A 24,070-nucleotide genomic window follows, 5' to 3' on the forward strand; every position below is an offset into this window, starting at 1 on the left:
ATGAAAGTATGATACTACAAACAGTCCAAGTCCAAATTATTGTATGAGTCTGAAACGCGCTCGGCCTGGTAAAATGTTTTGACATTGATATACGTGACAGCTGACGGTCGATGACGTTGACATTCTTTTGGTGTTGCACAATAAGTAATTCTGAGGTTTTGTATTTTATTTATTTAATCCCACGAAGGTTTAAAAACGAAATAGAAATAGCCACCTAGATTTTATTCTTGAACGCCATTAATTCAAATAAAATAGAATAATTTGTAAATGTCACTCGGGTTTGATTTGTGTGTTTTCGTAAATAAATATTATTACCAAGGTGATTTTAATACTTTGAATGAGAAGTACGCGATACACAAAGTTTGGACTGAAAAAAACCTAATGGAAAATAACAATCAAAGAAAAGGAAGTGACAGCTTAGAACCAAACATGAATGCAAAAAAAACAGTTGAAATTGTTGATGTTTATTCAGATAACGCAATAATAATTTATGAAGCGGACTGCTTGGAGGGTAAAAATAAATTAACTTCAAGTTAACACTCTAGTATTTGTTTTTCTCCGCTTAGCAACAGACTTGTTAATTTAACCACCTCTTGAGGGAGTACGGTTTAAAGAGAACCATTATTTTAAAGGTTTCTCCATAAGATTATACTCCAGATTGCCGAGATTAACTTTAACTACTTTGCCGTACTGTAGCAAGTGTGAAAACTTCCATGTTCTTAATATTTTACTTGTTATATTTTACTTGTTAACCTTTCAAAGTAGGATATCTTTCACTGCAAAACATTGTTCTTGATTTTAAATAATTTTTAGTATATCATTATTTACAGGGCGAAATAAGGGAACCCTTGAGTCAGTATTATCAGCCTAATTTATTTTATCAAATGTTAATATTTATAGAGTACTCGTTATGTGTGCTGCGTCACAAAAAGTTATTTTTGAAGTGAAAAAGATCCTAAAGTTTTAGTAATATTATTTAGTAACTAAAACTAAATAGTAATTAATAGCATCACTAGCTTGAAATTTGGCCCGGGTGTTCGTAGCCTAGGAAACGGGTGTAGCTACAAGACAACAACATTGATAAGTCATTTCTTATCGTGTTACATAAAAATTGGTAAAAGAAGCGACACATAGAACAATTATTAGTTACATTAACTTACTCGTGGTTAAAATAATCGTAGAAACTAAGATGATTTTGACAGTTCGAGGTATGGATGGCAGGTGGGTTTAATATATTCTCGATAAATTATTTCGCTAATAACCTGAAAAATGGTTTGATAACGTTAATAATGGCTGTCAGTCGCTTCGAGAGTGATATGCGTGCTCTCCGGAGCGGGAAGCGTCCAAAATGAGCTCCCCCTTGCTCCCAGTCGCGTATCAATTTTATCAAAGTTATCGGGCAGGAGGGATACGGCGGCGGTGCCTGGCACGGCGCACGACCCGCCAGGATTATTCACCTGCGGAATTAACTTTCGGGACTTATGTACTACGCGGCACATAAGGGGGACGACAAATATGCGCAGCTAACGAATATCAAGCCTCTAACTCACTCCACTTCTCTAATATCACCAAATTAAATTAATTATATTTAAATCTATAGGTAACAAAAATACTGTGAGCCAAGAAAACAACAAAAATCACACTATATTTGAGGTAATACCTTTCTTGTTTATCATTGATCATGCTCATGGCAAAAACATATCACAAAGGAAAATATTTGATAAGAACTATTCTATTTTGAAAACAACACCCTATTTTAGAACAATGAACAACACCATATTGTCCACCATTTGACATATAATTGTATACAATTGTTGTAATAAAATGTCAGCAGCACCAACAATACAATAATTACATAAACAAGAAGCCAGTCATGCATTACGTATGGTGGTAGATGGCAGGTGGTGCCACTGAACCGTAACAAAGCACCTGCACCACCCCCCTACGTCCCTATCACTAAATTACACACACTACCTCTAGCTAGCCCACACTACAGAGCATTAAAAACAAAATTCTCACAGAAACAGTAGCAAACATGACAGTGAACCAACCAAGCACATAGAGACGGTTGTTTGATCAATACTTGATATCATACAAACCAGTGTTAAGTCACAATAATGTGTAACTGTTGTGTCCAAGTGATATTTTGCTGCAGAAATTAACTTTTTACTCAAAATGTCTGAGATGGGCTTTGAGAATGTGTTCTATTTGGAGAGTGAGTGTTTTTGTACAGTTGTTTTGTTGAGAGTGACGGTGCGGAGGGACAGATGAGGTGTTGCCAGGTTACGCTCCACGGATACTCTCCGCCCTTGCTCCCACCAGATCAATAACATCTCTATCACCTGGGATGTTGTTATGCAACAATTCACATTCATTATCCTGTTTATTATTGCTACATATTATTTTTTTGAAATTCACATGCTTTCTGAAGACAGGAAAATTTAATTTTGAAGTGATTTGTGAAATTTTATTTTGTTAATGTTGATAATTTTGTTGAGTCATTTAAGTTTCTATAATCGTGGCATTGATGATAATTTTATTGATTAACTTGTAGTAATTAATTATAGTTTTTGATTTTAAAGATAATAATTTTGCTCTAATTTAAGTATGTATGAGGAAAAATTGCATAATATTTTATGTTTCTCTAAATTATGGTAGGACAAGTTTAAAAATAGTTTTTTTCTGTGCTTTCTGACTACCTGCCTGCATTATATTTAATTGCAATCTGCTATCAAAGGGGTGAGCTACCCCATTTTGAAATGTTGCCAATTAGCCAGTAGCAGGTATGGCTTTCACTATAATTACAAGATTAAAAACTGATTCTAAAGTAGGCTTAGTAACTTGTGACATTTAACAAAATTAAAAGGGTCAATATATTGGTTTCTGAGGTATTTATTTTGTTATGTAGGTAGGTCATTACAATTACATAATTTTCTTTTCTATGAGGATTTCCATCTTTGAGAACAATATTTTTTATTCATTTATTACCATTCAAGTATTACCATTCAAGGACAATCAGTGTTGTCTTTTTGCCTTTATTAATCTCCTTTTAGGCATTACAATTAATTACAATTCTGATGTAAAGTCTAGCAAAATGTTCCTCTATCGCCTACAATTTAATATAACATGTTCCATGAACATATTTTCCAGATTTTGAGTGCGCGGGCGACGAGGTACTTGTGGAGTCGTCGCCGCCAGCTTCGCCCGACATGGCTGCGCGGCTTGCGGCTCCAACACAGGTAAATTATAGGGAATTTTATATAGGAGCTTTTTAGCGCGGTTTTGCTTGCTTTTCTGTGGGAATCCAGTCATGTATCAGGTTAAAACCATCATCATCAAACCTTTATTCATCACATACCTATTTACTTTGCCATTACCTACAGATATAACTTAAGCTTATTCGACATTGTACCCAAAAATATGTTTCCTTAACTATATTTCCTTACATACTACACAATAAGTGGCCCTTGTGATCTTATTCCCTGGTGTTGCACCATTTACCGTGGGATATTCAAACCATAACCAGCCGTGAAATTGCCCTATCAGTTTTGTCCTATCAGTTTGCTAAGCTTTGGTTATCGTTATTAGGCAGTCCTTAGTATAATTCGGTTCAGTCATTTAGACATGAAAAAATACCAGACTCATTTGACTTTGAATGTTAGTATTTATCTACTTAGGGAAGACCTACATTAGACCTATTGCTGTTTACGTAACGCTGATTAGGCTTTGGTTACGACGACGCAATGCTGTGTCTACTCAAATTGATAGAAATCGTTACATTTTGTGATATGTAAACTTTAATTCCAACTTTAACCTTATAATATTTAAACGTCCAACTTGCTAAAAATATTTGAGCTAGTAGAGTCAGCATAAAAGTTTTACTAATTACGCCAAGGTGATGCAATGCTGACCAACTAATATTTGCACCAAAGCATTAATTGATATTAGAAACCTACCCACCTGGGTGTTATTTCTAGAATTACAAATCAGTACAGCACACGAATATTGCTGAATCATCATGACGGCTTGTGACGTCACGTCTCAAATTAACATTATAATATTACACCTACAAAATATTTATCCATTTTTCATAATATACAATCGTAAAGTACCAATTACGACCGTAAAGTGATAATGAGTCAGCCTCACTCAAACTTGATTATTAGGTGGGTACGATAAAAATAATATCAAGGATTTACCTAATACCTAGCTTTCTTTCATTGCCTTGACTTTTCATAACAATTGTGTATCAAGGTGAAGCAGCTGTCGTATTCACACTAACGACAGCCTTTGATTTTCACAGACAAAGTAGACGCCGCGCCAGTGTTCTAGAAAGATACTAAAATATATAAACCTACCTGGTTCATAAAGATTTCAAACTTGATCTAGATCATTGCCATAAGGAGGTAGTAGGCGTCTAGTTTTAGGCAGTGTTCTACTTTTAATCACCCACCTAAACGAGCTACTACCCACACTTCAGTGAAACAGCTATACTTAAGTCTGTTTTATCATAATCAAAAAAAGAAACTTAGGTTCTGGTCATCCGAGGAGCGTATACCTACAATGGAACCCAATCTGTCTCCTCTTCTCAGTAAAACTACTGGAGTTTACACCTGCCTAGATACAATGGGACCCAATTTGTCTCATTTCCTCATTAAAACTACTATCAGGCAAGAACAGTTTATCCTGCATAATAAGAAGTAGTTATGTTCCTCGATATATTGACGAGAAATATACAATGATTTTTTACTTGTTCTGTATACTACCACTGGGTGCATAAAAGTACTGTCACGCAACTTCACAATAAAAGTGTGTTCCCCTATAAAATTGTGTTGGTACATAGGGCGGCGGCACGGCCGGCGCTGCCTCGCCGAGCGCCGTGCGCGAGCTCATCGTCATCCCGGAAATACCCGACTCCATGCATTTGCAGCATGCTATGCAACAGGTAAATATGTCAAGCAAGAAAATTATCTTATTATCCTTTGCTCCCTTATTAAAGAACGGAACCTTAACAATGGTTAACGATTCAATATGCTATCAAATCTTCAGTCTATTTTTTTCGAGGAAGCACTGAGTAGGCATTGTCTCTAAGAAGAAATGTTAAGCTTTCTCTGAAAGAGAATTGAACAGAGTAACGGAAGCCTGAATAGCTTGCTTATAAGGAGAAGAACTTCAACTCATCTGCCTAGCCTTTTCCCAGCTATGTTGAAGTTGGCTTCCACTTTAAGCCGACTTCAACTATGGATAGACTGGAAGGCTTCCAGTCTATCCATATGCAGTGTAGTACCAATTTTTTGCAAAGAGCGACTGCCTATCTGACCTCCTCAACCCAGGTACCCGGGCAACCCAAGCAGAGAAACTTGTGTAAGCAAATGACTCATCAAAAGTAGTCACTTAGGTACCTTTGGTGGTCAGTGATTGAGGGATGACGCCCCAAAAACTACCTCTTACTCCTTAATTTCCATAAAACACCTTTGAAGCATTTGTGGTCTATCATCTATTGCAGGAAACTGACCCTTCTTTTCTCTCGGGCAGGGTTCAGAGAAAATAAGAGCTTATTTTCTTTTTCTTTGCAAAAGGCCTATAGAATTCTCAACTCAGCAAGCTACCTCAATGTCCTCAGGTATCCAGCACGGTGGTGGAAGTGAACGGCGACAGTTCAGGCCACTCCAGTCCCACCGCGGAGGCACAGCATACCTACATCACCGTGGCCAGTGAGTGTAAGTAGAAAGTAGACTAGAATTGATTTGAATGTATTGGTAATTAGTAAGCACAGATTTGGTTTGATTAGGTGAAGAAAGGTGGTGTTTATATTGAAAACAATGGCTTCTAAATTGTAGGGTTCAATTCCTCGAGTTTACCTAAGACATTGCAAGTATCAGTAAATTGCAAGTTACATAAGTACCATAAAATAAAATTATTATGGTACCTACGAGTAGTTATTGAAGTAGCTGCGTAGTAGCTTTTGCAGCAGGTCAGGTAAAATAATTTATATCTTTCCACAGGAATTAAGAAGGCTGAATTTAGCTCAATTAAGCATTACTTCGTCAACATTAGCTAGAGCCATTTGTTTATAAAAAAATGCTATAGTTTTTTCAGAAATCAGCAAAAAAACCTTAAGAATTCAAAGATTATTTGCACCTCAGTGTTTGTTTCGTAGTTTTGCCTGTAAAATGTAATTTTAATATTTTTTATTTCATTAATGTTGAGCATGAATATTTTCCGTTGCACATTATTTTGTGTTGAGCACATTTTTATTTACGTATTTATATGTATGTCGTGTGGCAAGCAGTGCGGGGCGCATGGGCACGGCCAGGCTCCCGCGTCAAGACTGAAGACCATAGTGACCAAGAAAGCAAGTTTTTACTTTTTATTTTGTGCTTATCACCTTTTTTAACAGCATGGCCATTGATCATGGGGATGTCATCTATGCTTTTTAAAGTAAGAAGGTTTGTATAGTTCTTCCTGATTGATCGGGATTTTTGGTGAAGGTTTTTTGTTGTTGTAAGTAATCAAACCTTTTTGATATGCTTACTTGATTAACTAACGGCATAGGAGTTATCATCCATCGAAAATTCACATTCATATAATAGTTTGCTTTCTTTCTAGGCTTTGAATAACATTTAGCTTTTTCATTAGATAAATTTTAAGTAGTAGGTAACTTGAGTATAAAATATCTAGTATTAAATACAGCCAATAATCTTAAACAGTAAAACCCAAAAATAACACAAAATGTTATATCAATACAAATAAAGAAGTATGTATAGCTCTTACCTATCCAAATCTATCAAAGTGTTTGCAAAACTCCAAAACTAGCGGATTTATTCCTAACAAAATCTCACCTTGTATGGATTTATTTTTTTGAGTTTCTGCCTGAGTTGTCAAAGTGACACAATGCATGCTTTGTATGAAGACCTTTGATGGACAAACAGACTACTAAGTCTTCACCCCCTGTATAATAATATCTGATTATCTCCTACCTGTCAGGATTGATGCCCTATTAAATGCACCCCATTTGTTATCTATCCTTTTTATAGGAAAATGAACTTTATTGCTTTGACATAAGTATTGAGGGAAAATAATAAAGAGGAATTAGCGAGTAAGTGGTCCTGTATTAATGAAAGTACGAAATAGATGCAGGTGCGCTGATTTTTAATCTTGCACTGGTAGCGAAATTGATTTGTAGGGTTGTAAGTTACCTCTTGATAAAAATATTTATTTAGCAAATACTGTGTGCATAGTTAAAATGTATCCTGAAATGATTATAAATTGAAGTATTACTGTAATACTTAGGTCTGAAAAATATTATTAATGATATTAAAAAATCCCACCTATTGACCTAGTACAAAATAAAACTCTTGCGCATAAACAAAAAAACTTTCAATTAATTTGGAATTAAAAACGCAAACGCATTAAAATTATCGAAAACAATAGCAACTTCAAAAAAAAAAGAAATTAATTTCGCAACCATTTTACCAATTAAAACCTGCGCGTGCGCCTAAAATCTCTACTCAAATTACACCGTGCAATTTGCACATGATACCTCACAATGCATAATTGTGAATACCCCTTACGATTACACCTGAGCGCTCATTATCAATAGCTGCAAGGGATGATCCCCGTTTATACTAGTTGACTGGCTACCTTTGATATGAAGCCGGCCACGCGCCGCCTCCCCTCGCCCCGCGCTTTATATAATTTTTATATTTATACAGGTATACATCGTCTGGTCCAATGGTTCGTCCGTGTATTCTATTGTGTTTTATTGCCTCTTATTGGAAAGGGGATTTTATGGATGCTTTTTGAATCTCAAGTATTTTATGTTAAACACTTTAGTGTGTATGTAAATATCTATAAATTTGAGAAAATTTTGGAGAGTTAATTATATGAGGTTGTGTCTGGCTTTAGATGTAAAAGTATAATTATTTGGATAACTTGCTAGGTCTATTTTTTGAAGGTATCTAATTGAGAAGAATTTCCAATATGAATTCTCGGTATTGGAGTTTCAATGACCTAGCCTAGCCGGTTGTTTCTAAAGGACTTTCTTCACATATTTATTAATACGCGATCCTTAAAAATTGCTTTAGGAATATTTAATACCTAGGTAACCGAAATGTATGTAGGCAAATAGCAACAAAAATATGATTTAGGTATTTATTTCTAATATATTCTATTCTTGTCTGAATCTGATAAGAAGGTCACATTTTCATTTTGCTGACTGAAACCTGTATACTAACAACAAATAGTAATTCTACGTAATACCATACAATAACTATAACTTCTGTTATGTTACACTATTATTGTAAATACCAATCAAATTAAACAATCAAGCTTTACATCCAAATATTCTTTTGACCACTAAGGTCTCGACAAACAACTACAAACGCAAAAACAAAAGGGAAATAACAATTATATCGCTTACCTCTATATTACAACAGTTATAAACTCATACCAAGTGGGGTGAGGACGGCGAGGTACTAGAGTAGGACCCCGTTATACGAGAAAAGGAGTGAGTGATACCAGACATAGGTAATCGGGATGTTGTTCAGGGAAGTTGTGGGTCCACGGGCGAGTTGCCTGGGAGATCTCAGACAGCATGGAGGTGCCTCGGTACCGGTCATATTACCCCTGTGAGTTCCTCTTTGTGTGCCCCAACTTTGAGCAAGGTGGTCCTTTGTGAAGGCTGTCGGGAAATTGTTTAAATATTCGGCTAATAATATGGTGCTTTTTTAATTGGAATAACAAATTAAAATAATTGGAATAATCAACTGTGCTTTCCGGGATTGTCCTTGAAGATGTTTCTTCGTTATATTTTTTTCATACGCGGCTTTCAAAGACTCGGGAAATCATTTTCATTTTGAAGGCTAATATAGTGCTTCTTCCTCTTGAAATAATAAAATTAAACTAATTAGTGTAACGGTGCTTTATGGGGTTGTCCTTGAAGGTGTTTTTTTTTTTGTATTTTAAATTAAATATTTTTTATATATTTGTTGTGCAGGTGAGGGCGGAAATGGAGTCAACTACCATGTGCAATATGTTACGGAGCCGCAAGAGATCTACACACAAGGTCACCAGACGCATATGTGAGCTACACACTCATTTTATTAATTAGTTGATAGTTTAGTTTTTTTAAGATAGCAAAATGTGTTAACGTTTCCTTATATTCTCAAGGTTAGAAAAAAAATCTTTGGTTATAAAAACTACTTAGTATCATCATTATCTTTGAACTGCTACCTATCAAAAAAGATGTTCTTAATTATAGTCTAGTATTTTGCGTTTTCTAGTATAAGTCTTAAAAAAATATCTAAAATGTAAAATATACATTTGAAATGATTCAATTTTGTTCTAAATGCTTGCTGAATTCTGGGCGAAGGTCTAAGAATATTGTATAAAAAATTTATTCATTTTCCAACCACAAGGATGTCTTTGCGACAGCCTTTAGACAAACAGCATATTTTCAAAATATTTAATAGTCAAAAAGAAACAATGGAGGGATTTTAACCGACATGGCTAGATATAATGTAACTTGTGAGATGCCTACAGATAGGTGATTATACATAGAAGGAGAATACACGCTGCGCTGACTTCATGTAAAATTGGAATAAAGGCAGGTGGATCATAATATTATCTAGCAGCAGCATTTTCCCCGGCGTTTAAGCCCAATTAGAGGTCAAACATAAAGTACTTATATTTTTGGACTTTTCTTTGTTTTCATATAGAATTGGAACAGAAAAACACAAAATTGGATTTTTTTGTGAAAAAAAATCACGCTACGCACATAATATTTTTCATATAATAAAAGGGTGTTCTAATCAAGTAAAATAACAACATTAACTTTACGAGATCTGTTATTCACACTTAGGCATATTATGACTGTACTCAGTGGCGGATTAAGAGTATCCGAGGCCCTAAGCACAGAGCCTGTGTAGACCCCCTATTACTTAAATGGAAATAGAAGGTTGAAGAAATTGACCGAGCGAAGCGAGCGTGATGCACATGTAGTTTCAAATGCGCGAGCGAAGCGAGCGCGAATTTTTTTTCGGACTCGTACGGAGGTAAAATTTATCCCAAACGTACTTAATTTTTTGTTTGTTGACAAATGCAAAAACGAAGGCACATAGTTTCTGAATACGCGAACGAAGCGAGCGCGAAATTTTAATTATTTTAATTATAGACTCAGAACCAAAATTACGTACAATGTAGCCCAAACGTACTTAACTTTTAATTTGTTGACAAATGTAAAAACGAGGACATATAGTTTTTGAAAACGCGAGCGAAGCGAGCGGGAAATCTTGATTATGTTTTAAGACTCAGAACTAAAATTTCGTAAAAGGGCTACATTTCAAACCTTCATTTCTTTCTGTTGGACAAGTAAGACGGATAACGTAAGATCGATAACAACGTCCGCGGACTTAACCGGTGGTCCGCGGACCACTTGGAATGCCTCCAGGCACCACCAGCCCACCACCACCAGGACCACTGATCTAAAGCATCCAAAAGGACAATGCTCATGAAGTATGACAAAAAAACCCAGGCCCGGCGCAAAAGAAATGTAACTCAAAATATAGGTAAAAATAAGTAATTAAATATTAGATAGGGGGCATTATCAAAATCAGTGGCTATATGTGTGAAATTGCTATTAGAATTTTAACATCTGCGGTACATTGCTACTCGAGATTTTAGAGGTAACATAATGTATTAGTAAAAGGAACAGCAAACAGATACAGTTGTGGTTTAAGAGTGTACATAATGACATGTTTATGACAACTTCTCCACTATTCTTCATACTTTTACAAGATAATAGGATAATAGAACTAAAAAACGATATGGATGTACTTTTCATTTTAATAATAACGCTTAAAAGTCATCGATTCTTTATTTCTAACACGACAAGATCCAAAAATGTTGCGGGATGCGCGAACTGTTCCTCATGTCCAGCCCACCCTAAGTAATGTGAAGGGGTCTACACACCAAAGCCGCTGACCCGGCGGCACAGCCCGGCGGCACGACTGCCGCGGCATGTGGTGTTCTAGTAATTGTCAAATACTCTATGAAAGCCGGCGGCATGATTGTACAAAATATGGCCGGCGGGTTGGGCCGCCGGGCTGTGCCGCCGGCATCAGCGGCTTTGGTGTGTAGACACCTTAAAACGCTCATGACGCGATGACGTGGGCGCTGCAGCCCAATGTCCTCCACCCATGAATACAGAAGCAGTATAGCATATCCTGATATGCCATTCCTGCCATTTTCCCTCGTATAAAGAATTTAGGTGTAAAAGAACACTGCTAAAGTGAAGTTAACCCGGTTTGGACAAGGCTTGCGTCGCATCCCAAAGTCCCGAGCCGTACTTCGGTATTTATTTATCTTTTTGGAGAGGCTTATTACTTGCCATATTACTTGTTTGTTGTTTCAGATAGCACTTTAATTAAACTATAAGTCCCAGCTGCTCATGTTACCCCTTTAAAAATCAATTAGCAATTTCACACATTTAGCCATTGATTTCGATGATACCGATGATGATGCAGTATTTCATTACTTATTATTACCTATAATTTGAGTTACTTTTCGTTTGCGCCGGGCTTGGGTTTTTTTTGAGCATTGTCCTTTTCGGATATGTTTGTTATATTGCACTCGTAGTTACAGCGTGAGCTTCCCAAAGACTGTACGATAGCGACTTCGGAACGCTATCGTTGCCTATTCATTCTTTGCCCAACGATGAGTAGAAGCCGAAAAAAAAATTGTATAACAACTGCACAATTGAAAAAAAAAAATCACTGCGATCGTACAACAATCAACAGCACTGCGACCAATCAAGTTTAGAGGCGGGGGTGTATGAAGGGTCACTCCCGAACTGCTCGCGCCTTGTGATTTCGGATATATTGTGGATGAATCTCGATAAAATGTAGGTATAAAATGAAACGCCAGCAGAGGATGGAGGCCCCTGGAGAACAGGGGCCCCAAGCACGTGCTTGTTGTGCTTATAGGGTTAATCCGCCACTGACTGTACTCAATCGAGTACAGTGACTTCGAATGGTTTAAACCCCATTATTGTAATATTTTATATAATTTTAATGTTAAATATGTAATGTATAATGTTTCATTGTACCCAGGGAGCCGCTCCGCTACCCGGTGTACGGCGTGGCGACGGTGGGCGCGGAGGGCACGTCGGCCGACAGCGGCTGGGGCGGCGCCTCCTCTGCAGAATACACCGCTTATGGCGTCGTCGTAAGTATAACACTGTGAAATATGGAAAGGAGTTCTTTTTGTTAGGAGGCTTTTGAAAAAATATAAACACTGTAAGATCGAGGATAATATTTTTTTAACACCAAAAGCTCAAAGCTAAAGCTCAGACCCTAATCATTTTCAGATTTAAAAGATCTTGCCCACAGGAGCATAGCAATTCTATAAGTTGGTTAAAAAAAAAAAAAAACTCTCCGCTCCGCTTTCGGCCTTAGTCTAGTTGATAGTATTGACAGCGATATCGATATAATCTTACAGTCTTACTTATAAACGTGAATTAAATAATAAGTTATATTTAAGGGGTGTTTAAGAAAAAATCTTACTATTAAACGTGGCTTTACAAAATCACTTGCTTAGCAATGTCTTAAATGAGCTGTCAAATTAAGTAGCCTCACGCGGTGTCCTGCGTGAGCGACGAACGCGACGCGACGCGACGCAACACGACGCGACGTAATGCGACGCGATGCTATACGCGACAGATGTCCTACGTGATTTTGGTCATTACTTCTCAAATCATGGAGAAGTTGTGTTACAATTTTGCTTGAAAGTTCATATTTAAAGTACAGACAGCAACAATCTTCCAACTTGTTTGTACTAATAAACGATTTCTTTAATATTTATGTTTTTTTTGTCCCACAACAATCAACGCTTCTGAATAGTTCGCGGTGTCGCGTCTGGTCGCCCTCAAAACAAGTACGCGTTACGTCGCGTCTCGCCGCAGACTCTCACATAGGCCGCATGTAGGGAATGCCGTTGAGTTGATCGCGTTCGTCGCGTTCGCAGCGTCGCGTCGCGTCGCGTTCGTCGCTCACGCAGGACACCGCGTCACACACTTGTTTAACCCGCTAATTAGCAAAATGGCTGGATTCTTACCAGCTGATTTTTCATTTCCGGTTTATTGACAGCTCAACTTTTTAATTTTATATTTTACGGATGCCATTGTTGCCATTACACAACGTTTTCATGACATATATTTTTTTAAGCTACCAACATTCCGGTAGTGTTGAGAAATTAGTATGTTTTTATGTCATTATCTGTTCATTACTTAAGACATGCTTAAGCAACGTTTATAGGTCAAAATAATTTAATCACTACTTAAGGCTTTGAGTAGTAATTAGTTAAAACAATGATTAGAAGATGATTAGTTGATTTTTATAAGTAAGGCTGTTAATGCTCAAGTTCTTTCTCCACTAAGAATTTAATAGTCATAAATACATAAATACTAATTGAATAAGTTTTTACTTAACCCTAATTCTCTACAGCGATATTCCTATGGTAGAAAGACCCAATAATTTTGTCTTTCTTTGTCTGAGTATACGACAACACGTTGCCGTCGGAACAGAAAGGCAACTCATAGATAGATAATGGTGTACTTACAATTTTGAAGTGAAACAATGGATTAGATTGCATTGAACATTGCAATGTAAATAAAATGGCTTTTTTAATTTATCTGAATTTATATATTTTATTTAATACACAATAATAGAGGAGAATATAATATACCATGATCCAAAAACCTCAACAGATAAAAGAATTGCCGTATCGTCGTAGTCGTAGGTTGAAATATCGTTAAATTCGAAGGTCACTTCTAGGAATGTTTTTGTTTTTACATTAGATTTTTCTGAATTGTAGGTAAGGTAGGGTAGATGTTTTGAAATTGCACCCCAATTTCCAAACATTATTTCTTTAGGCACGGGAAGCCAATAAAGTACTTGCAGGAAGTCTTTTTGTTTACTTTCCAGTGTTTATAATACGCAATTTAGAAGCTGGCGAAGTTCAATGCCTGCTGTTACAGGACTTTTGTTATTAAAAAAAATATGACTTTTTGATATTCACATTTGTTTAAGAAATAAAATATATATGCTGTGAGTTCAATACTTTCTACGTTCCCTTTTCTACTTTTTACCTTATGCACTTTTTTATGAATACCTACTGTATACACTTTCTCAACATGGTTCAGTGTTAAAACTTATGCAACATTAAAGCGTATTATAAAAATATAGATCGCAACGGAACGATCGATGATCGACGATGTGTGTGTGTGACTTGTTAGTGTCGCAGCTCAATACGAGAGTTAGTAAGCTTTTGGTCTCTATGAAACATTATATACCTACCTACGTTATGTTTCTGTTTGATGCTTTATTCTTCTAGAGAACTGTAATAACATAATGTTCGAAACAAAATTCGTATTCAGCAACTCCCACCTAGTTCAATAAAGATAGTTCGAAAGTGAAGTACCAGCAGTCTTTACCGCAGGTGGCCGGCGACGAGGCGGAGGCGCCGGCGTCGCCCGCGACCCCGGGCGCGGCGCCGGCCCCGGCCCGCATGCCGCCCGCCACCGTGCAGTGGCTGCTCGACCACTACGAGACCGCTGAGGGTGAGTCAAGTGAGGAACACACTCTATTATAACTGTCAGAAGGAGTTAATCCTGAGACGAATGTTTTTTAGCCGAGTCAAATGTGGACAACATATATTGTATCATTCGGTGGGAGACATTTTCTTGCCCACACATCATTTTTGACTTCGCAAAAAGAAGAATACTTAATTGGGTTGTTTCTAAGAAAAATGAGACCTATTACTTACACTTAAAGGACTTCGCTGTCCGTTTGACCGTTTATCCGTTCGCTTGATACCAGGCTGTATTTTCTACTTTTCAGATTTGAAACTTTTTCGATTAATATGATTATGATGTCTTTTTTTTAATAAAGACACTGAAATTGAACACCAGATTCCACATCTCTCCATTGCCCAAATTTATTAAGCCAAATAAGGTTCAATGCTCCTGTACGTTATCCTCGTCATCGCATAACACCGCTATGTCCACCATTAAGAAGGACGGTTCTTGGTATAAACTCCCCAATTTCGAGACTTTGCAAGGTCCTAAATAGCTGCAGTGACCTGGTGGACTTACATTTGGACGGTGTTGGCAAATTCCGTAGAATAATTATTAGCCATTTCTCCAATAATTAAATATAATTGAATAATTAATGTTATAATTAATAATTGATGTAAGTTATTTTATTTATGTATATTACTAATGTGATTATTAATGTGATTTTCTTGTTTGTTTTTTTTTTGTATAAAATGTAGTTTTACTGTCATATTTATTTAAATGTAATTGTCTCGTTTACCCTGTAAATGAAATCCAAATATTATTATAATTTTGTCTTGTATTTTTAATGTTGTTCGCCGATATAATGCATGTGGTGTTAGCCTGTAAGTAATTGTTGCACTTATATAATTTATTGTTCGTCATTGTTATTGTTATGTTAATGAAATGGTGTAAACAATTGTTGGCTAACCTCAATAAATAAATAAATAAATAAATAAATAAATCTCCAATTCGCCCCAAATAAAGAATTTGTACGAGAGTCAAATGTCTAACTTCACAGTTGCAAAGTTATTTGGCAGGAACTGTAGACATAGTATCTCGTATTATAACAAACTTTTTCTACAGGCGTATCCCTCCCCCGTTCAACCCTGTACGCTCACTACCTCCGCCACTGCGCCACACATCGCCTCGAGCCAGTCAACGCGGCCTCCTTCGGCAAGCTCATCCGCTCCGTCTTCATAGGGCTCCGGACCCGCAGGCTCGGCACTAGGGGGAACTCCAAATACCACTACTACGGGATCAGGGCGAAGCCCGGGGTGGAACATGATCATAGCGAGGCTGGAGACGCTCAGGATCAGCACGATAATGTCGATGATAAGACTGATGTGCTGGATCAGGTTTGTGGTAGTTTGTTAAGGATTTTTATGGTTCATTTTGAAGTACTTCTTTTTCGTTTTTGACCAGATGATGTCAGTACTCCCGAATTTTTTGAATTTTGAGATACACCAAATATGAGTTGTACAATTTTTGAAATCCAAAAATTGATTTTATTTTTGAGATTAAAGAAAAAAAAATTCAAGTCATACCGATCTTTCTGAAACAAAGACTCCGAAGAATAGTGTTATTATGTTAACAGCATTTTAACGGAAAACTTAGGTACATATCTTGGATTTGAGTTTATTTGGACTGTTCTATACAGGAGGGCAGATCCCGGTCCCGGTCCCGCGACTCGGCCAGCAGCCCCACGCACGCGCACCGCCAGTACCTCGGCGCCGCCGCCCCGCCCGAGCCGCCGCCGCTCAGCATACACCCGCTGCCCGACGACGTCACGCAGGACATGCTCAACGCGCTGCGGAGGCATCACAGGTATGTAGTCGCTCCCGGTCCCGCGACTCCGCCGGCAGTACCGCCCGAGCCGCCGCCGCTCAGCATACACCCGCTGCCCGACGACGTCACGCAGGACATGCTCAACGCGCTGCGGAGGCATCACAGGTATGTAGTCGCTCCCGGTCCCGCGACTCCGCCGGCAGTACCGCCCGAGCCGCCGCCGCTCAGCATACACCCGCTGCCCGACGACGTCACGCAGGACATGCTCAACGCGCTGCGGAGGCATCACAGGTATGTAGTCGCTCCCGGTCCCGCGACTCCGCCGGCAGTACCGCCCGAGCCGCCGCCGCTCAGCATACACCCGCTGCCCGACGACGTCACGCAGGACATGCTCAACGCGCTGCGGAGGCATCACAGGTATGTAGTCGCTCCCGGTCCCGCGACTCCGCCGGCAGTACCGCCCGAGCCGCCGCCGCTCAGCATACACCCGCTGCCCGACGACGTCACGCAGGACATGCTCAACGCGCTGCGGAGGCATCACAGGTATGTAGTCGCTCCCGGTCCCGCGACTCCGCCGGCAGTACCGCCCGAGCCGCCGCCGCTCAGCATACACCCGCTGCCCGACGACGTCACGCAGGACATGCTCAACGCGCTGCGGAGGCATCACAGGTATGTAGTCGCTCCCGGTCCCGCGACTCCGCCGGCAGTAAGCCGCCGCCGCTCAGCATACACCCGCTGCCCGACGACGTCACGCAGGACATGCTAAGTCACTAGTCGCTCCCGGTCCCGCGACCGTTTGATATTTACTAAGTTACGTCCAAAACATTGAAATTATACCTTTGCAAGGACTACGCAGGCGTAGTCTGCAGACTCTCGTAGCCGCGTAGCCTTTTACCGTAGCTATAGCTTAACCCTCAAATTCTCTCTCTCTCTCTATACAGGGATCACGGCGCGGAATTCTTGTCCGCCGTAGCGGCACTCGACGCTACCGGCGTAGAACGAGCTCGCCGCGGCTTCTGGCGACGTCCACCCGCTTCACTATGCCGTCGCACTTTAGCCCGTCTCACTTCACGGCCTGACGTCTGCACTTGGTTACGAAGTGCTGAATTGAGGCTTCATCAACGAGCTGTGGAGTTACTACTGCCGGATGTGTTACGGCCTATACCAGCGGCTTTGACGCAGGCGATTCGTAACTTCGCGAAGGGTGTGGAGGCTGCGCTCGCGGCCGGGGCGGCGGGGGCTCCGGCCCGGGCGGCGAGGGCGCAGGCCCAGGCGGCTCAGGCTCTGGCGGCTGCGTTGAGGCGATATACATCGTTGAACCATCTCGCGCAAGCTGCGAGAGCCGTGTTGACTAATCATCATCAGATACATCAGGTATGTAACGTAGTGTTCAGCTGTACTTCAACAGAGATGCCACCCCAAAGATGTTTTGCACAACTAAACTGCTTGAAAATGGTTTATCAATATGAAAAAAATATTAAGGCTCACTTTCCCACAGGAAGGCTCCTAATTGTTTTCTGATGTTCAAATGAATTTTACCGAAGTCTGGCTATAATTTCGGCCACAATTTCGATTTGGCATAATTATTTTGTACAACAATTTACCCTCGTTTAGACTACAATTATTTATCTTCCTTAAGACCTTATTTACATGTACTCCCTACAGATGTTGGCGGATCTGAACCGCGTAGATTTCCGCGTGGTACGCGAGCAGGCGGCCTGGGCTTGTTCCTGCGGCAGCGCGGCTACTGCACACAAACTTGAGGCTGACTTCAAGGTAGGTACCAACTTAACTTATGGATCAGAAGTGCATTTTAATTTTAAACAAAAACTTGTCTTATGGATCAGAAGTGCATTTTAATTTTAAATAAAAAAGCAATACAACTCAGAGCTAGGCATAGTTCCCAAGTGGTGGTCCTGTTGTCTTTTTCTTTTACAAACTCAGTAATAATATAAATATAATCTCATGGAGAACAAAATGACGAATAGAGAGTTGGAAAATCTAAGACGGTAGATTTGCTATAATGTTGTGTTCGGGGCATGAGAAACGTTACTGACTACGCCTTCCTAGATCTTCTTTGGAACTTTACGCCTTATAAATGCACCAGATCGTTTTGGTCATGTTCACCTTACGTGTTTGACATAGAAGGCGCTTGACCTACCTTAAGGCATGTCATGTCCACTCATCTTTCCTTACTTCATGATCTAAATGTAATGTGCGCGGTCGTAGTGCTGCTCGCCGCCGCGCGTGTCAGCGCTCGCGGGCGCGTGGCGGCGCGCCGCTCAAGGACATTGCTCCTGTGGTGGCCATGATCTGCGTTAGGCCAATGTATTTAAATGAACATAGCCTGATTTTTTATGTGTTTCTTTGACACTAGATGGTATGTTTAATCTGCAGGCAACACTAGGCCGTGGAGCCTCCCTGGAGCAGTGGGCGGGGTGGCTGGAGGGCTGCGTGCGGACAGCACTGGCGCCGCACGAGCGTCGCGCGGACTACACGGCGCGGGCGCGGCGCCTGCTGCTCGACTGGTCCTTCTACTCCTCGCTCGTCATACGCGAGCTCACACTCAGGTGACTGTAGTACCCGGAGTGGCTAGCAGTGAGCCTATCCACCCCGAGTAACTAGCGGGGTTGCTTGCGAAAAAAACAATTTTGGGTATCCGCACCACCGTCATGGCCGCAAGTGCGTATCCGTGCTTGAAATTGAGTTTTGAATCGCCCACTGAATTCACAAGGAAGTATGTAAGAGTTCCAATTTATCATGATTACTTTTAGGACCCTCTCCCTGTGAGAGGAGGCCTGTGCCCAGCAGTGGGACGATAAAAAAGGCTGTAACAACATAACAACAACCTTGAAATCACAATCAAAAGACCTATAGTTACCGGCACGGACATTGAACTTTCGGCGGAAGAGTGGGGATCGCTTTGCGCACTGTACTCATAAGGCAATAAATCATCAATAAATCGCTTCTGCGCAGGTGAAGGTCAGGGCTCAATATCCATGCCGATAACTATATTTAATTTTAGTCTTCCGAAACTCGAAACTTCTTTTAATATAGGTGATCACGCTGCTTTACCTCATTTATTCACGTGTGTAATCAATATATTGTGTACCTACAGATCAGCGGCGTCGTTCGGGTCGTTCCACCTGATCCGTCTGCTGTACGACGAGTACGTGTCGTACCTCATCGAGCGGCGCGTGGCGGCTCATCACGACGCGCCGCCCATCGCCGTCATGCACAGACATCATGTATGTACACCTCTCTAATGGCTGAATGGAATGGCTCTAGAAATTAAGAATGTATTTGTGGAATTTTGAAATTTGAAAATGCCCTTTTCAAATTTTGGACATTTAACATGTTCGTTGTATAATTTTTAGGGGTCAAAACAAAACAAAATTACACTGGTAGCCCAAATAAGTACACGGCTAAAGGCCACATACAACATTTCTGGAAAGTAATGAAGAATCATCATGTGATTTAGTTTAGTAATAATAATAATATCGAAATTTCGACACTTGTTCATATTCTTACAACCATTCCAAGAACAACCAATCCTTTTTAACAACCCAAAAATGCTCATAATCACCATTTTTCTTACAGGAGCAAGACGAAGAAGACATCCCGGAGGAGCAGCCTCGCGCGGACCCTGACGATGATGACCAGGACTGGGAGTGGGATGACGATGACGAAGAGGATGATGAGCCTGACTGTAAGAAGCAGAAGTTACCTGAACAGTAAGGTAGGAGGCGTAGGACGTAGCTTGGAGTCTGGAGTGGACTTAAGGACGCCCACACAAAACTGCTATGCGATGCGAATTCGAAAAACCTTGTGATTCGATGCTATTTTGTTCAGCAGTCCATTTGGTACGGTAAACCTACTTTTTTGTGTGGGAGCCCTGATAGTCCTTTGAACAGCTATGGTAGATAAAATTTACCAAAAATGATAGTTTATGACAACAAAACTGAATGTGCTTGCTGGTTAGGTTTCTTGTTCATTGTTTAACATTCCTATAAAACTGTCAAGCGTTATGCTGTCATATTACAGCATTTCTATTATAATAACCATCCTGGATTATTCAGTCAAGTATAATTATATTATTTAGCGTCATTTCATTAAGGCGTGAACAGATGCGTACCATTTCAAGCGCTAATGATTTCTACTTTGCTCAGTGTGTTATATGTATGTTGCAACCTTTATGTATTTGTGACATACAAGTTGATAAGTATGTGTGATAGTATTTCACTATAATGGTTAGTGAAATTACGTGCGTTGTGAATATTTCTATGGACAATGTTAAAACTAGGCACATATAAATAGCCTCTTTTTTGTAAATGTTGGCATTAAAAAAAAACAATTTGAAATACTGAAAAAGTATTTAATCAATCATAAATATTTTTTCAAAATTCTGATGGCCTTTGGGAATAGCATAAAATCAAAATTGAAAAATAGAAAAACTGTAAAGAATGACCACAATTGCCTTTTGAGTGCAATTACATGTAATTATAAGTATCAATAAGAAATAACGAGACCGTAGTCTTTCTACCTTGTATGGTTGGTAACTATATTGACCTCACATTGTGTTATGTTATAAAACTTAGTCTTTTTGATGAAAACTGCTGGTTTTTAGGAAAGTTATTTAAACAAATAAAGGATTTTTCGAACGCGTACTGTTTGTTAAGGTACGAGAAAGCGAAGATAAAGTATTTTGGCTCAGCTAAATTCCTTTTTGGCCACTGACAAAAAAAAATATCTTTAGGAGTATTATGCCAAAACTTTATTGGCTTTGGTATTGGGAAGAAAATAAGATTTTGTATGGTTTTGGTGGATTTGAATACATGTTATTGAAAAGCTCATTATGAAAGTATTTTAAGGTATACAGGTGCAACAGATATGTATAAACGTTTTATAACATAACATATAACTGAATCTGTATGTAAATAGATTTTCTGGTCATAACATGTAATGTAAAACATGTTAATCTATGTATATATGATAGGGAGTAAATAATGTTCTATTGTATAGTGTCCAAGCACAAACTTAGTGTAATGCACCTCTCATGTATATTATGAAGTGTATTTAAATATTACTGAAAATATCTCATTTTATCGACATAGCGCCTCCTTCGAAAAAAACGAAATTCAAATAAAAAAAAACTATATCTTTTTTGTCTATGACATACAGCTATGATATTGTATCCTTTTAGTCTATGTCGATAAAGTGCATATACATCTAATGTTATTTATGTAAAATTAGATATAAAAAAAAAATAACTTAAACGTGGTGGGCGCCTATTTAAGGCACGTAAACGCCATGTATAAAATATGTATCTTTTAAGACATCTTATGTCTCTTGGTGTCCTAAGTGTCGACTTTTTAACGTTTTTGAGTCTCGACACGTAATATTCGAGCCCCTCGTATAAGATAATACGTTAAATCTCCTTATTTAGTTCCTTATACGGAGATGTAAAATATATGTAGTTAATAGTAATTTATATTTCAACTTAGCATTAAGATTTTTGGTCGTAACTGAACCAAAGCTTTTACATTGCCAGAGTAAATAAACAACTACTTTTGAAAACTGTATATATTGATACCTATTTAGAAACATTTTAAGTTGAGAAATAAGATATGTTTAATTAAGTATACCAAAGAATGTTATTCTTCAATTTGCTTATACATTGTTTGTAATAACTATTTATGTGTAACTTAAGTTACGCCTTTTGGGTTTGGTCAAAATTACTGCATTTATCTTGCACTTCTGTAGTATCTTTGTAAAATTATTTACATGTACCAACTGTCAGTGTAGTATATCCTGCCTTTTACATTTATGTATCTAGGTTAGAGTATATTTTGAGTCCCTTTGCAAGAGTTATCAATATTTTATAAAAAAAAACCATCATTCGATTAGAAAAAATATTCCGTATGTCAAAACTCTTTAGTTTAATTGTATAAATGTTACCTTTCTATGGCCTAAGTCACTAAGTTTATGTAGACAACGTTGTTTAAATATAAGTATAGTTAGGTACCATACGAATTATTGTCACTAATTTCTGTATTACCAAAGTACGTTGCAATTTCAAAATACATTGTGTAATTAGTTAGGTCTTCAAACTGAATATTAGGCATTCATCTATATCTCATTTGTGGGTGTTAGTGAACTGTTTTTATTCGTGATCTCAAGTGACAAAAATAACGAAAAATATTTAGTTACCTTTGAAAAGGTTTGTTTTACGACCACAGGTCGTTAGGTCCCTTGAGTTCGCGAGTAAGGCCGCTATAATCTGTACTGTCAGGCCGCAGCTTCTAGCCCAATCTTAATATCAATAGAAGACAATATAAATGTATTTTTATCAAGCATTTCCGGCTTTACTTACATTAAGTAGGTATATTTTTTTATCAATTTTATAATAATCAATAATGTTCAATGCAGATGTGGACTGCCTTCGACGTTGCCTTACGATACATACCTCCGATTGCTACGTTATTTGGTATACGCGCTACTAGGTTGTGTTGCACAGCAAATAAATATAACGTGATGTTGTGATTCGTTTCCGTTTAGTGAGTAACATTGACAAACTGTCCATTCGAAGTGTATCTTAGCTCAGAGGAGTATATTTTAACGATTGAGTGACAATAGTACTGCGCCGTCCGGGTAACAGTATGCGTAGTCTATCCCGGGTGGGCTACCAGTGCCTGAATATCTTAAAATTAAAAAGAAATAGTTATTTAAAAAAATATAAATTAGACATAAACAATCATCAAATTGCCTTCGTCGATTAGTAAAGTATTCACACACAAAATCTTATTTTAGTCGTTTATTATCGAAAATGTTTATTCATATTTTTGCATTATGTATATCGCGGAATTGCACATTTAAACTTAGTCGATGTAAATGTCACTGTGAAGATTACTCGAGTCTGTCGCCATTTTGGCGCGAAAAGTTCGAGTAGTGTTCACAACTAAATGTTTGTACTTAATGAAGACCATTTCTAAATGTAATCGTTAGGTGTTAAGGTATCAATGTAATGAGTGTCTTGATTATACAGGCCGACTGTAGCTAAAATACTTCTTATATAACTCCATTGAATAGCATTCCCATACAAAATACCCACATATCTTATAGTTAACTTTACATTAACGTTCAAATGGAGAGGCATAGTGATGTTCGCATCTCGAATCGACGTACACTTGTAGAGATGTAATACATTACCGTCAGAGCGAATCTGCTAAGACTACGATGACAATATAAAATAGTATTCTTTTTCAAAATTGTCAATTGAAAGTTAAAATGTTTAGCTACAGTAGTTAGTCTGACACATGAGCTTAACATTTTATACCGACTTAGATAAGGGTCTATCGATTTGTTCTAATTATCAGATGTTTAAAATTGAGCAACGAATACTGTGGGGCTGCATTCCTGTTAGAAAAAGAACATACATCATATATGGAGAAAATCAAATAAGTACCGTTTGCATTCTCTTCTGGATAAAATAATTGTCTCTTTTTAAAAGGTAAAGTTTTCGTCATATATCCTATATTCACTTTGAACGTCATATCTAGTCATTGCGCAGGAGTGCATCCCGCTACCCAAAAGTGTTAGGTAAGAACGTGAATATTAAATGTTGTAATGACTGTAGCGAGGGACTCTGACGTTTGTATGAACAGGTGACGA

The 24,070-nt window shown here is 38.5% G+C and overlaps 1 protein-coding gene across 4 annotated transcripts; it reads left to right on the plus strand.

The window, feature by feature from the left end:
- Positions 1-989: 989 nt before the first annotated feature.
- On the plus strand, positions 990-23,824 carry LOC110374551 (transcription factor RFX3). Of its 4 annotated transcripts, none has more exons than XM_064034262.1 (15): positions 990-1,221; positions 3,151-3,239; positions 4,844-4,945; positions 5,624-5,720; positions 6,293-6,355; positions 8,999-9,083; positions 12,111-12,225; positions 14,497-14,626; positions 15,698-15,969; positions 16,272-16,438; positions 17,341-17,773; positions 18,065-18,175; positions 18,797-18,969; positions 19,518-19,647; positions 20,000-23,824. In XM_064034262.1, the coding sequence occupies exons 1-15, from the start codon at positions 1,215-1,217 to the stop codon at positions 20,135-20,137; spliced, it is 2,112 nt and encodes a 703-aa protein (XP_063890332.1). In that variant the 5' UTR covers positions 990-1,214; the 3' UTR covers positions 20,138-23,824. The 4 variants fall into 4 exon arrangements, with proteins under 4 accessions (XP_063890332.1, XP_049703152.1, XP_049703153.1 ...); XM_049847195.2 differs by lacking the exon at positions 990-1,221 and adding an exon at positions 1,241-2,215; XM_049847196.2 differs by lacking the exon at positions 990-1,221 and adding an exon at positions 1,242-2,215 and having other exon boundaries at positions 14,497-14,617.
- The last annotated feature ends 246 nt before the right edge of the window (positions 23,825-24,070 follow it).

Source organism: Helicoverpa armigera, chromosome 4, assembly GCF_030705265.1.
Source record: "Helicoverpa armigera isolate CAAS_96S chromosome 4, ASM3070526v1, whole genome shotgun sequence".
Taxonomy (NCBI): Eukaryota; Metazoa; Arthropoda; class Insecta; order Lepidoptera; family Noctuidae; genus Helicoverpa; species Helicoverpa armigera.

Coding starts and splice junctions, on each gene's coding strand:
- LOC110374551 (XM_049847195.2), top strand. CDS start 2,176: ATGTCTGAGATGGGCTTTGAGAATGTGTTCTATTTGGAGA. Junction 15,970..16,271: donor AGACTGATGTGCTGGATCAG/GTTTGTGGTAGT, acceptor TGTTCTATACAG/GAGGGCAGATCCCGGTCCCG. Junction 17,774..18,064: donor ATCATCATCAGATACATCAG/GTATGTAACGTA, acceptor TACTCCCTACAG/ATGTTGGCGGATCTGAACCG.